Source organism: Echinops telfairi, unplaced genomic scaffold (assembly GCF_000313985.2).
Source record: "Echinops telfairi isolate 266 unplaced genomic scaffold, ASM31398v2 ScPeMD7_70;HRSCAF=299, whole genome shotgun sequence".
Lineage (NCBI taxonomy): Eukaryota > Metazoa > Chordata > Mammalia > Afrosoricida > Tenrecidae > Echinops > Echinops telfairi.
The window spans coordinates 36229136-36243112 of record NW_022103968.1 but is presented as its reverse complement, the minus strand read 5'-3'; the positions used below and the strand labels follow the sequence as shown (position 1 = coordinate 36243112).

The window sequence follows — 13977 nt, the reverse complement described above, 5'->3', positions numbered from 1 at the left end:
GGAAAGGAGAGGAAATTCTCTCTGTGGTGGGAAGGAAGGAAGAGGAGTCTGCCTCTTCTATGGACACATTGCTGTGAGAAATTCTGTTGCTCCAGGTTACATTGCAAAGATTTTTCTTAGCAGCGTGACAACTCAGCCATAAATTCAGCCTATTTCTTCAAGAAAATATCTTCCTAGTTTTTAACCACTCAAGTGAACTTTTGATTCATTCTGCCCATTTATTAATCCACCAGTTACAACAGAGTGCTCTAGAAAACATACATATCTGGGCTGGGAAGGCCAATCATTTTGAGTTGTACAACAAGTTGCCTCTCCTCTAAGCCTGGTCATCTTATCTGTAAATAAGGATTAAAATGTAGCTAGTTAATATAATTAAACAAAATAATGTGTATGTACAGTCCTTGGCACAATAACAAGTACACAGTAAACACCCAATAAGTGGAACTGTTATTCTAAATTTTTATATGCAAACTACCAGTGCCTTGGGAGTCTTCCGACTAGGGGGAAGGAAAATGTACAACAGACTGGAATAGATCAAATATATGGCTAACAGTGAAAATAAGTACTGGCTGGCTTCTTGCTGAATGTTAATTATTTAGTGTCCTACTTGATCAGTTATAAAAGGATAGAATGGCATTGTCACTAATTAAAAGAATTAATGTACCAGTAAATTTGAGGACTTCTGATTCTAGGAGATTTGGTGGAAGTGATTGTCTTGTTGACTATTTCCCAGGAAAAAATAGCATCACACTGTTTGTTAAAGTTCTACATAGGTTGAATTGTGTCTTTCAGAATAACGATGTTGTTAAAAGGTTTAACCTTTTTAAATTGATATTTCTGTAATTCTATATCAATGCTTTTCAAGTCACGGTGTTTAAGTTGAGATATTCTTCATGTTTTGCCACTTGAACAAAATTTATTTTGAGAGAGAGAAAGAGAGAGAGAGAGTGTGTGTGTGTGTGTGTGTGTGTGTGTGTGTGTGTGTGTGTGTGTGTTTGTGTGTGTTGGAGATGTTCTGAGTTACGTTTTATTTTTTACCAGTTTAGTTGAGGATCAGCCACCATGTTTCACTTTTTAATGTTATTTATTTATATAATAAGGAAATTCTAGTGCAGATCTATTGTTTTATCACCTTTTAAAATTACATTTCTATTGAGTGTAACAGAATTGTAGGCCTTGCTAATGGCAGACTCCTCTCTGACATGTCCCCTAGGCCGATGACGTCAGTGCTCTCCTCACTGCAGCCATGCCCCCTTCTGCTCTACCTGCGTGTTATAAGCCACAAGTGCTCAATGGGGTGAGAAGCCCAGGAGCCACCCCAGATTCTCTGTCTTCGGGTCCATCCAGCCCATCAAGCCTTTCTGCAGCTAGCAGTCTTGATAACTTATCTGGCAGTTTCCCTGAACTGTCCTCAGTAGTTAGTTCAAGTGGAACAGAGAGTACTTCCAACTTAGATAAAAAAGAAGGTGAGACACTGCTATTTCCTTATTCCCCGTTTGAATGCTCAGATGTCCTTTTCAAACCTAAAATATACTACAAGAATCAAATTAATTGGTATAGCCCAGAGTCTTTAGCCTTTCAATGTTTTCTTTACATTAATAGAATTTCTTAATGAATTTTTCTCATTTCAAGTTGGAAGTTGATGAGTCTTGGGCTGCTATGCACTCTTTAGATACGAACTGTTTGAAGGTCCTGGTTGAGTCAGAACCTAAACACCAAACCCACTGCTCGTGAGCCCATTCAGACTTGGCACAGAGGAGAACGGCTGCTCCGTAGGGTCTCGGAGCCTGTAAATCTGTATAGACACACGCTGCCACATCTATCTCTTGTGGTGCAGCCAGTGAGTTCAAGCCACTGCCATTTGGCTAGTGGCTGGATACTCTAACCACTGAACCGCTGGGACTGCTTTTTGGTTGCTTCCAAGGAAGTGGGATGGAGTTGTATAAAAGCTTTTGACTGCATGTCACAATACACAACGTTTACTTTTTTTTTTTTTAAGGAAAGATATGCATGATGCATATACCTGCAGTGACTATAATACTAGTCTCTTCTTTTTACTTGTCCAAATTTATCTTATACTGTATACAACATTGTGGAACTTGTTTCCATAAAATTTATTTTGAAATAGTTTACATCTCAAAAGATGGGAAACTGATTATAAGGATCTCATGAAAAATAAAGTTTAAAGTAGAAAACCAAAAGGTTTTCCCCTTTCAAAAAAAAAAAAAGAAAAGGTTTTCCCTTAACCTGAGAATGTCTTGGTTTGTTTGTTGTTTTTTTTCTAATAATGAAATTTTATAGCATTATCTTTGCCGTTTTTGATGTTTATTCAGTATTACATCCCCAGCAGCTATTACTAGGGCCCTTCATCTTTATTTATATTCTTTATATGTATAGGAATTGTCAGGAAACTTGATTGTTAACAGTATTGACATGCATTATTCTAATGTGAGACTTTTTGCTCTGAAATTTTTAATTCCCCAGGTCCAGGAGTCGATTTTAGCATAACTCAGTTTGTAAGGAACCTTGGACTTGAGCACCTGATGGATATATTTGAGAGAGAACAGGTGAGTTAGATAAAATGCCAGTGTTGCTGCTATTGGGTCTTCTTGTCTTTGAGCATATACTTGTCCTATTCTTGTGCAAGAATTGGGCAAGTTATGAAGATATCCAGGATATCTGTGAGGTTATTGTAGGATATATATTAATACTTTATTCAGATTGGGTTAAAACATTTAGAATACATGTCTATAGTACCTAGAGTTTAAATAATTATCTATTAGGTTAAATACTAATATGTTCCAGAATTTCAATTTGTCACTTTAAAAAGAATAAGAAAAGGCTTTATATAAATGCTTAATTTGTGTTTCTTAGGACTTCAGCGTAGGAAAAAATTGGGGATACGTATAGGGTGCTATGAAGTCACACTTAACTTAATGGAAACCTGTTAAAGTTTTCCTTTTTTTCTTTTTTTTTCTAAACTGTCCTGAACCACCCAAACTACTTAGGGCAGTGAATCTTATGTCACTCTTTTAATTTGATTTGGTCTTGGCATTTCCTTTCAATTTGTTAGTGCATAAAAATAGTACACACACCCCAAAAAAGTTTTACTAGTAAAATACTTTTCTTGGGTTCAAAGCTTAGCTTATTGAGCCCTTGAAGTGACTCTTGAGCTCTGTGTGTTCAGTCCTTGTGTCAATCACTACTATCCTTCCTTAAGAAGGACACTTGCCTGGGTGCTATGGGGAGGTATATGGATGTGCCAACCGTGTATCTGGGTTTTTCTAAGACAGCCCCAATGTAAAACAGTCTAATGACATATTGACCGATTTTTGTAGTTCAGAAAATACCGTCACTGTAGACTTGTACCCCTGGAACAGGTATAGATGGAGAGTTGTATTTTGGCGTAGGTTTAAGAAAGTCAACAAAGGAAAAGTTTCTGAGCTGGATTACTCTGGGAAAGTCATGGAAGGTGTATAAATTAAACAGAATTTTAAAGAATGGCTTCAGTTCTGCAGAGGGTAATTTCTTTTTATTTGGAGTGAAAGGATGTATTTAAGCAGTGATGAAGAAGTACCAGTTAACATCGTCCAGACTCTGAGTGAACCATTGAATACAGTGTTTAAAAGGTGCATGACAAGTGATCATGGAAAAGAACTTGCTTTTTCAAGATAAAATTTTATGCCTGAATGCAGTTAATTTGAAAGACACCTATTATCTCCTTTTTCTTCTTTACATTTTAGTTCTGCTCAGGTTCTAATGTAAAATGAAAATAATGATAGCTGGGTCTGTCGTGATATAACTTTATTTAGTGTTCACTTTTCTTTTTCCTTTCAGTTTTTCTTTTTAAGTTGCTCAAAGTAATCCTAGTTAAATGTATGAACCTAATATATTGTGGGATCATGGTGATAAGAATGCCTCTCATAAGTTAGAGATTAAACGGTTTCATCCTTTTATAAGATCACCTTGGATGTATTAATTGAGATGGGACACAAGGAACTGAAGGAGATTGGAATCAATGCCTATGGACATAGACACAAACTAATTAAAGGCGTTGAGAGACTTATCTCTGGACAACAAGGTATTTATTTTGTTTGAAGTAATTCTTGGCATCAGTTTAATCGTTTGCATAAAGGCACACCTGGCTTACTAAATGATCATTTAAAATGTGTAAGAGTCAATGTACGAGGGAAAGCACACATTAAGATTTGGGAAACTTGGGATCAGATCTTAGACTTACACTAGTTGTTCAACTTCCTGAGCTCCTGTTATTAGCCATGTGAAAAGCTAAGTAAAATTTCTAAGCCATTATTGCTTTAACCACCTAAAATTAGGAAGGTATATGAAATCTTGAAGTAATTCTAGCTCTAAATTTTATCATTCTAAATGACCTGAAGCTTTCATGTCTCATGTCTTATGGTAATATCATAGGTAATTATTAGCTGCTCAGGCTAGCACATAAAATGTTGTATCAATGTCTTACATAGATAATATATTAAACACTTGCAATTACAGTGCTGGAAAACACTGATGTTGTAAGACTCGAGTGATACTTTATGTCTCCTAAATGTTGATGCAAGAGCCCGGTGTCGTGGTGGGTTATACATGGGAAACTCACAGGGGTAGTCCTACTCTGCCTTGTGGGATCATTATGATGTCCATCCATGGCAGTGAATTTAAATGTTGATGCTTATGGAAGATCCAAATTACATTCATCCATCACATGTTAACACTTTCTGTATACCAGGCCCTGAGTATTAAAAAAGGAAAGTAACTGTCAAAGTGCATTTTAACTTCACTGTTAAACTGAGCACGTGATTTACTTAGGGACGAAGTATGCTAGCCAGTATATTTCTACCTCTTGTTAAAACAAAATAAGAACACTTCTCAGAATTAGTTGATTTGTGGTTAAGGAATGCTTTAAGCTGGTATTCTAGAGTAGGATCAACTAAAGGGACAAGTTCAAAATATAATACAGTCATGGATATTTCTAGTGTAGATAGCAAGTTTTATGAGATAGAAAATGGAATGTCAGTATCCAATGTAAATAGCATAACAACTAAAGAGGGAATAGACTCCTTAGTGGTAGGCTGCTATTAGGGTTTTACTGGAAGATTATAGATCTGATAGTGCAGTAATTACAATGGAATACTGGGGTAAGTATCATTTAGGAAACAGGCAGTGTTTGAACATATATACATAACAGTGTCCAGTGCATAGTTAAACTGTGTCGAAAAGTTCAGGAGACAGTGAAGACAAAGACCATTGCCTCCAGGTAGCACTGGTTCCTCCATACCACCTCTGGCCCTACAGTTGTGGATAGCATCATCTAGCTGTAATTGGGTAGTAACATTTACTCCTACTTGAAGGAGAAAGATGGCTGTGAGACAGAATGGCTGTATCTGATTTAGTACATCAGGGTCACTTTCCTAGTTAAAGAATTAGCAGCTTCATATTTATTCTACCTAATTTTGCGGTTTGCAGCCAGTGGCCACCTGTGCTGATTTTCCAACAACTTCTCATCTTGATGCCCTAACAGCCAGAGACCATTCAATGCATCAAGTCAATATATATTACTTGTCCTGATCTTTTCTTGGGGAGAGCTACCGATGCCTTGGTCAGATGTTTGTCACAGTCTGTGTTGATGAAGTCATTCTCTTCCGTGTGGACTCTCTTGTTCACGCAGACGTTGTGATTCAGCCATTCCTCTCAGAGCCCGGCATGCTGGTGGGAGTGTTCTGCAGGTCATAGCTCGGGGCCAGTGTAGTGCTTGTCCTGAATTCCCAGCAGCAGACCTCCATGCCACAGTAAACGCTTAGAACCTCCCACCTGCAATCCTGTTGCAGAGATTAAAGGAGATAATTGTGCTACAACTATATCAAATAAATTAGGAAACCCCATTTAAAGAGCTTTTGTGAGGGGAAAAAATATTTTGACTATTGATATTCAGAAAACATGACAAATTTATTGCCCTTTTTTTTTTTAATGTGGGGTCATTGATTCAAACTCATCAGCCCTGGGAGAAAGGTGATGCTGTCTGCTTGTGTAATCATTTACAGTCTCCAACCTTATGTATAAGCTTTCTATGAATTGGAATCAACTCTATAGCAGTGGATTTTTGACATTACGAGCTTCTAAGATGATTTAAAATTACCTTGAGTCTGCAAATTTTTAAAATACTTTCTCATATTTTACATACTGAAAGGGCTACAGAATTGGTCTTTAAAAATAATTAAGGAAAATGTATGACATGAATAGGAGATAAAAAATAGAAGAATTCAGACCCAAAACCCATCTGTACACAATAGGACACCCACAGAAGGATGAGTCAACCAGGGTGCCCTGGAAACATACATTCCTCTGGTTCTTGAGGCTTCTTCACCCCCACTATCATGACCCCAGTCCTGCTTTCAGTTCTAGCTAGACCGGAGCTTGTGCACTGGTACACATATGAGCTCAGGACACACGGAATCCAGGTCAGATAAACCCCTCAGGAACAGAAATGGGAGTAATAATACCAGGAGGGTAGGGGGAGGAAAGGAGAACTGATTACATTGATTGATACATAGCCCACACCACCACCACCCACCCCACCCCAGGGAGATGAACAACAGAAATGTGGGTGAAGGAAGATAGCGGTCTGTGTAAGATACAAAAATAATAATAATTTATATTATATCAAGGGGTCGGGAAGGAGGAAAAAAGAGCTGATAACAAGGGCTCAAATAGAATATAAATGTTTCCAAAATGATGTGGCAGCATGTACAAATGTACAGATATGCTTGGTACAATTGATGTATAGATTCTTATAAGAGCTGTAAAAGCCCCCAATAAAATGTTCATTTTTTAAAAAAGAATTTTTAAAAATCGTCTTACACAACCCTGTGACTTGGCTTATAAGGTCAAAACTTAATAGTCTAAATTCAATGTGATGGCCTGGTCAGAAAGAAAAAAGGCTGTGGAAATCAGCTAAGCCTGTCATTCAGTTAATAAATTCCAACAAACACATCGTGATTATATAAGGTGATAACATGGGACGTTGGGTGGAAGAGACACAGGAACTCTGTGTACTGTCTTTGAGACTTTCTGTATTGTTAAACTTTTAAAATGAATAGTAAACATTAAATAAACCAGTTGGCTATTTTGGGTTGATGTTAACCTTTTTTTAACCTTCCTTTTCCCCCCCCATAGGTCTTAACCCGTACTTAGCTCTGAACACCTCTGGCAGTGGAACAATTCTCATAGATCTGTCTCCTGATGATAAAGAATTTCAGTCTGTGGAGGAAGAGGTACGTTCATAGACCTTAATAATTGGAAAGATAAATCAACAAGATTTAATTTTGGTTCAGTTGTTAAAAGTTTTGGATCTAATTGAACATGAAGTATGGGATTACTTGGAACTTCCTAGAGTTGATATGTAAGGTACATTCTCTCAATGAACTGTAATTTAATAACTTGGTTCATTGTTACAATAGCACAATTTTTTTGGAGAAGAGATTGCTACCATTGGAAAGAAAATGCCAGTGTTCCCACTTTCCATGAAAGCAACTGCAAAGCTTCTAAATAAATAAAATCACTGCCATCAAACCTGACTCTTAGAACCATATGCAACAGAGTAGAACCGCCTCTGTGGGTTTCCCAAGGCTTTAAATATTTACAGGAGTAAAAAGCCTCATTTTTCTCCTGGCGTGTAGCTCGTAAGTTCGAACTTGCTGACCTTGTGGTTAACAACCTCCCCAAACTCCTACTGCAAAGCCTGGAACCTTAGAAAAGACCAGAACAAGTGAGTGCTGCTTCTCCAGGAAATTTATCCTCTAACTTTCTTCACCCTAAACTCAATCCACTAAAATGTTTGAATTGTGCCCTCCCTGAACCCTGGTGGAGTAGTGAGTTACACATGGGACTGCTGAACACAAGGTCAGCCGTCAAGACCCATCTCTCCAAGGGAGAAAGATGAGACATGTCTGCTCCCAAAAAGATTCAAAGTCTGCAACACCCAACGGGGCAGTTCTTTCTACTCTGTGCTCGCAGGTCGCCTAAGTCAAAATCCATTCAGGGGCAGTGCCCAGTTGTCTTGTTTGGGTGTTTACTATGTTTCGTTTTGTTTTTTCTTCCTTTAGTTCACATTATGTAATTCTCACTGACGCTGTTTTCCAGTTAATTGTACTAACAGCTATCTTTAGAAAATAATACTCGTAAACTTGTAGAACTCGTTCTTTAAATAACAAAAATGTTGAAGCATGTTTTGTGTTCTCAAAAATAGATTGAATGAAGAACTAATCAAAAAAGACATAAAAGCTAATGCACATGTATTTGAAATAATTTTTCCATCAGATGCAAAGCACCGTCCGAGAACACAGAGACGGAGGCCATGCAGGTGGAATCTTCAACAGATACAACATTCTCAAGGTAAAGAGTTAGTGAAAATGAAAGTTTGTTGAAATCATGATTTTCAAAACCTGAAGCCAAAAGCTGTTTTCTTAAGAACATGATGATATTCCCAGCCCTATATGACCATTGATCCAGCTTTTGTTGAACATATTCAGATGTAGCAATTATGCTTTATAATGTGGTTATAATAAATCCTTTAAGTTTAGGGCTTTAAATACATAACGTATTTTTAAGGTACTTTATGTTAACAGATATTTTTGTAGCCGTGGAAAATGGCATGCAGGAGCTTTATCTGACCTCTGGCTTTCCTATTACCTAGGCGGGGGTCACACATTCCTCTAACGTCCACCTTCCTTCACCCTATTCTGATACTAACCGTTCCTCCAGTGGCACAATATTTCTATGCTGTGTTCGATAAATTTGTTGCACTGACCAGACAGAACTCACAGGCAATACTCTTAAAGTAGCTGATTTCTCAGAGGGATTAACAGGTTACCTCAAACCAGGATTAATAATCTGTAAAATTAGAGTGATTGGTCCAGCCAGCAGCCAGGTCTTGAGCATGCCACACTGGTGGCTCTCCTTCCAATGCTCCTAAGGATATCTCTCCTTACTGCCGAAGCAGCTCATCCTTTGAGCCAAGTGAGTGACAGTAAAACTGACCAATCCCTTCTATTGATGTTAAACACATCCTATTTGGTTTGTTTAACCAATTATTTGGTAGGAGGTAGAGAGATGTGGATAGAAGAGCCATATTAAGAAATTTAACTCCGCTGCCAGTAATGGAGCTCATGACAAGATTGTTTCTCTTCTCATGCCATGCTTCAACAATGACTGCTCACGGTTTCTCAAAGTGAAACATAACAGATTTTGTCAATTGTAGTGTACCTTCACCTTTTCCTAAAGCAGTCTTATAAAAAAATGTTTTATGTCATTCTGTAAGCAGCTTGTATTCTAGTGATTTCAATTTCTCCTCTTTAGGACCCTTTCCAACTTCGCTGTCGTTTGTTTTTTTTTTTAACTAGCAATCAAAATCGTGCACCATAGTTTACATAATGATTTATAATTAATTACTTTGATATATTAACAATAATTATAAAATAATTAAAAGGTGGTAAATTTCTGGTACGTTGGTTTTAAACTCAAGAATGAATGGGGTCGAATTATTTGACTGTCGTATTAGTGTTAAATGATAATATATTATGATTAACAATATTAGAAGTCATTTTATTTTTTTATTTTAAATCATCTTATTGGGAACTCGTGTAACTCTTATCACAATCAATACATCAAGTGAATCAGGCATGTTTGTACTTATGTTGCTCTCATTTTTTTTCTAGACATTTACTGTCTATTGAGCCCTTGGTATCAGCTCCTCCCCCCCCAACCCCCTGAGAAATTGTACATTGTTAGTATTTTCATCTCTCACACCGACAGCTGTCTCACTTGCCCCATGTTTTCTGTTATTCTTCTCCCTGTAGAGGGGTGTATGGTTGTGTGTGATCGTTGCGATCGGTTCCCCTTTTCTCCTTTCCTCTCCCCTTCTTCCCTCTACCCTTCTAGTATCACTACTCCCACTCCTGTCCCTGGATTCTGTGTGTCATGAGCTCCCATCTCTTATCTATACCTGTGTGCCTGTTCCGGTCTAGTCTGAACTGAAAAGCAGCACTGGGGTCGTGGTGGGGGTGAGGAAGCCTCAGGAACCAGGGGAATATAGTGTGTTTCATCGATGCTCTACTGCACCCTGGTGACTCGTCCCTCCCCTGTGGCCCCTCTCTCGGGAGATTGTTCCATTGTCCTCGGATGGGCTTTGGGTCTCTGTAAACCCCCTCCTTCTCAACGATAAGTTTTTGTTAGTTATGTGTCTGCGGATGCCTGTTGCACCAGCAGTGTGCTGCTCCTTGTGGACTTGTTGCTTCTCTGCTGAATTAGAAGTCATTTTAGAGTTAGTGAAGATGAAAGGTGTTGAATGGGCCAAGCACAGGATTCCGAGTTCAAAATAAGTATATAAATCCAATAAAGGGATACTTCTAGAACTTCCTTTTTATTAGTTTTATGTACTGTGACATAAGAATCGCTTCTTGAGATTTCTATTCATTAACATTCTTTATTAAAACAAATAATTACACCTATTGGAAGATATCTCAGCCAAGTCCACTTTGTATACAAATAGTAGCAAATAGGTGATGATTTGTTATCGCTGAAGACAGGAAAGGTAAAATATGTTTGGAGCCAGAACAAAAAATCATATCGATGTGAATGAGGGGCAAGGCGGAGTAGAGACCCAAAGTCCATCTGTTGACAATTGGACGTCCCCTTACAGAAGCGTTGCAAGGAAGAGACCAGCCAGTCAGGGTGCAGTAGAGCACAGATGAAACATACAGCTCTCCTCTAGTTCTTTAATGCTTCCTCCGCCCTGCCCCCCCCACTACCATGACCCCAATTCTACCTTACAAATCCAGCTAAACCAGAGCATGTACTAGGGTACAGATAAGAGCTGGAAACACAGGGAATCCAGGACAGATAATGAGAATAGTGGGAAAGGGGGGGAGAAAGGGGGAACCAATCACCATGATCATATAAGCCCCTCCTAGGGGGATGAACAACAGAAAAGTGGGTAAAGAGAGACAGCAGTCGGTGTAAGACATGAAAAAAATAATAATTTATAAATTATCAAGGGTTCATGAGGGAGGGAGGGAATGAGCTGAAACAAAGGGCTCTAGAAAGAAAATGTTTTGAAAATGATGAAAACTTTGCTTGACCCAATGGATGGATGGAAGGAATGTGTTAAGAGCTGGAAGAGCCCCCAGTAAAATGGTTTTTTTAAGTCATTTTATTGGGGGCTCATACAACTCATCACAATACATACATACATCAATTGTATAAAGCACATTTGTACATTTGTTACCTCATTCTTTTTTTTAAAGTATTTTATTGAGGACTCTTACAATTCTTATCACAGTCCATACATACATCCATTGAGTCAAGCACGTATGTATACCTGTTGCCCTCATCAATCTCAAAACATGTGCCCTCTACTTTAGCCCTCAATATCATTTGCTCATTTTCCCCCTCCCTCCTGAACCCTTCATAATTCATAAATTATTAGTTTTGTCATAAGTTACACTTTCCGACGTCTCCTTCCGCCCTCTTCTCTGCTGTCCATCCCCCAGGGAGGAGGCTTGTAGTTGGTTCCTCCCTTCTACCCCACATTCCCTTCACCCTCCAGGCCTCGCCCCTCTCACCACTGGTCCTGAAGGAGTCATCTGTCCTGGATTCCCTGTGTTTCAAGTTGCTATCTGTACCAATGTACATCCTCTGGTCTAGCCAGATTTGAAAAGCAGAATTGGGATCATGATATTGGGAGGGAGGAAGCAAAATGTTTTTTTAAAAATATGTATATGATGTGTTTGATTTCCAAAGTAATTAAAAATTGAATTTGAAAAAGATGTATGCTTTATTTTCTTTCTAAATTTTTCTTTCAAAAGATATTTTAATGCAATATTTTATGAAACTTTCAATAATAAAAATAATTCTTACTCCTTTTATATGCAGAAATGAGATCTGTTACACCGATGGGGGTCATTATGACAATATTTATTTTGAATTTTGAGCCAAGACTGAAGGAAAATCACTAGCTCCGCCGTTGCTCTAGGGACCAGCAGGGGGCTGTAGCACCTTCAAACCATCTAAAAAAACAGTACAAGGACTGTGAATTTTGACGTTAGTGAAAAATACTCCTAATGAGACCAGATTCCATCTTGTTCGGTCAAGATTTTAGGAATTAGAGAAAGTGTAGACAGAATAGTAATTATAGGGTGTGTGTGTGTGTGTGTGTGTGTGTGTGTGTGTCTGTAAAATGTTCTTTGTTCATGTTTCAGATACTTTATAATTAAAAGCAGATTCAGATGGTACTTTAAACCAGAAAAAGTGGAGAGAAAGAATTAATGTTCTTTTTCTGATCCCTACGTACAGAACTCAGCTTGTCTTCCTGAGAGATTCTTTTACTGATAAATTTTAAGTATTGTAAGAGTGAGCATGGAAGTCATTTTAATCAATTAATTTAATCATTTTTTTAAATAGTGAGTTGCGTGGGGCGTGTACCTTTCACACCATCAGCTCTTTAGTCTGCAGTTCCTGTCACTCAACAAGCCTCCCTCCCCGTGTTCTACTCCACCACTACTGATTTGTCTCTCCCTGCTGTGGACCTCCACCCTCCCTTCAGCTTTCAAAGGTCCAGTTTGTTGCTTCATCTTCTTTCCCTTGGTAACTACAAAGTCTGTTCCGTCTGAAATGCCAGTCTTTGTCTTAGTTGTTATCCTGTAGGAATGGTCTCTGGAGTCTCATTGGGGCACTTCTCCTTTGTCCTGTAGGGCCCTTATGAGTTGGGTTTTTGGAGAGATCTCCTACAATACTTACTCTTTTGTGATTAACTAACTTCTCTCAGCATTATGATCTCCAGGTCCATCTGTACCAAAGCTGCTTTATCCATTCCTCTATGGTGGGCATTTGGGCTCTTTCCAGCTTCTTGCTCTTGTGACTAGTGCTGCAACAAGCATGTGGCATGCATATGCCCGGTTTATTTTGACTCTCATTTCTTAAGGGTATGTACCTAGCAGGATTGCTGACTTCTCTTCCTAGTTGTTGAGGTGTAGCCACTATCACTTTCCATGATGGTGGTTCCTGTTTACAGCCCCACTTCCAGTGTCGGAGAGCTCCAATATCTCTGGACCCTCGCCAGCATTTGTTGTTTCTGGGTGTTGGAATTGGATGTTAGTGTGGATGTAAGTTAATATCTCATTGTTACTTTGATTTGCATCTCCCAATTGACGGTATCCTTTCCTTTTGCATATGGGTCTTAGTAGCTTTTATCCCTTGGAAGTTTTTATTTCTAAACATTACTATACTACCTTATGGTTAAGACAAAGTATTTTTAGTTAACATTTCTTTTAAAAGCTTTGCCTCTTTCTGCTAAGTATGTGGCCCAGTTTTTACTTAAAATGAACAAATAGATTATTATTAAGCCCCAAAGATTTTATTTTCCTGGCTTTTATTTCAGATTCAGAAGGTTTGTAACAAGAAACTATGGGAAAGATACACTCACAGAAGAAAAGAGGTTTCTGAAGAAAACCACAACCATGCAAATGAAAGGATGCTATTTCATGGTACAGATTCCTTTCCCGCCTGGGGTCATTGTCCTCCACACTAGCATCGCTTTGTCAGCCGAGAACTCATGAATCCCAACCAAAGTGTAGTATAGCACCAACAAAACACAAGTCATTCCCAAGTTACTGAATGCTCCCCCCACCTCACCCCCACTACCATGACCCAGTTCTACCGTGCAAATCTGACTAGATCAGAGAACACACATTGGTACAGATAAAAGCTCTCAACACAGGGAATTAGGACAGATAAACCCCTTAGGAACTGTGGGTGTAGCAATATCATGAGGGATTGGCCGGGTAGCGGGGAGGGAGAGAAAGGAGGAACCCATCACAAGGTTGGATATATATATTACACACAACACCACTACCCCCACACGGGACTAATAACAAATGTGGGTGAAGGGCAACAACAGACAGTGTA

General features: G+C 38.6%; 1 protein-coding gene across 1 annotated transcript in view; it reads left to right on the top strand.

Annotated features, from left to right (window-relative positions):
* The window catches only part of TNKS2 (tankyrase 2), a 49320-nt gene that overhangs the window by 31103 nt on the left and 4240 nt on the right, over positions 1-13977 (top strand). Inside the window, exons 18-23 of the mRNA XM_045291442.1 lie at positions 1214-1466; positions 2485-2567; positions 3961-4081; positions 7192-7289; positions 8335-8409; positions 13451-13556. Coding sequence (XP_045147377.1) covers positions 1214-1466; positions 2485-2567; positions 3961-4081; positions 7192-7289; positions 8335-8409; positions 13451-13556 — 736 coding nt within the window. The remainder of the gene's footprint in view (positions 1-1213; positions 1467-2484; positions 2568-3960; positions 4082-7191; positions 7290-8334; positions 8410-13450; positions 13557-13977) is intronic.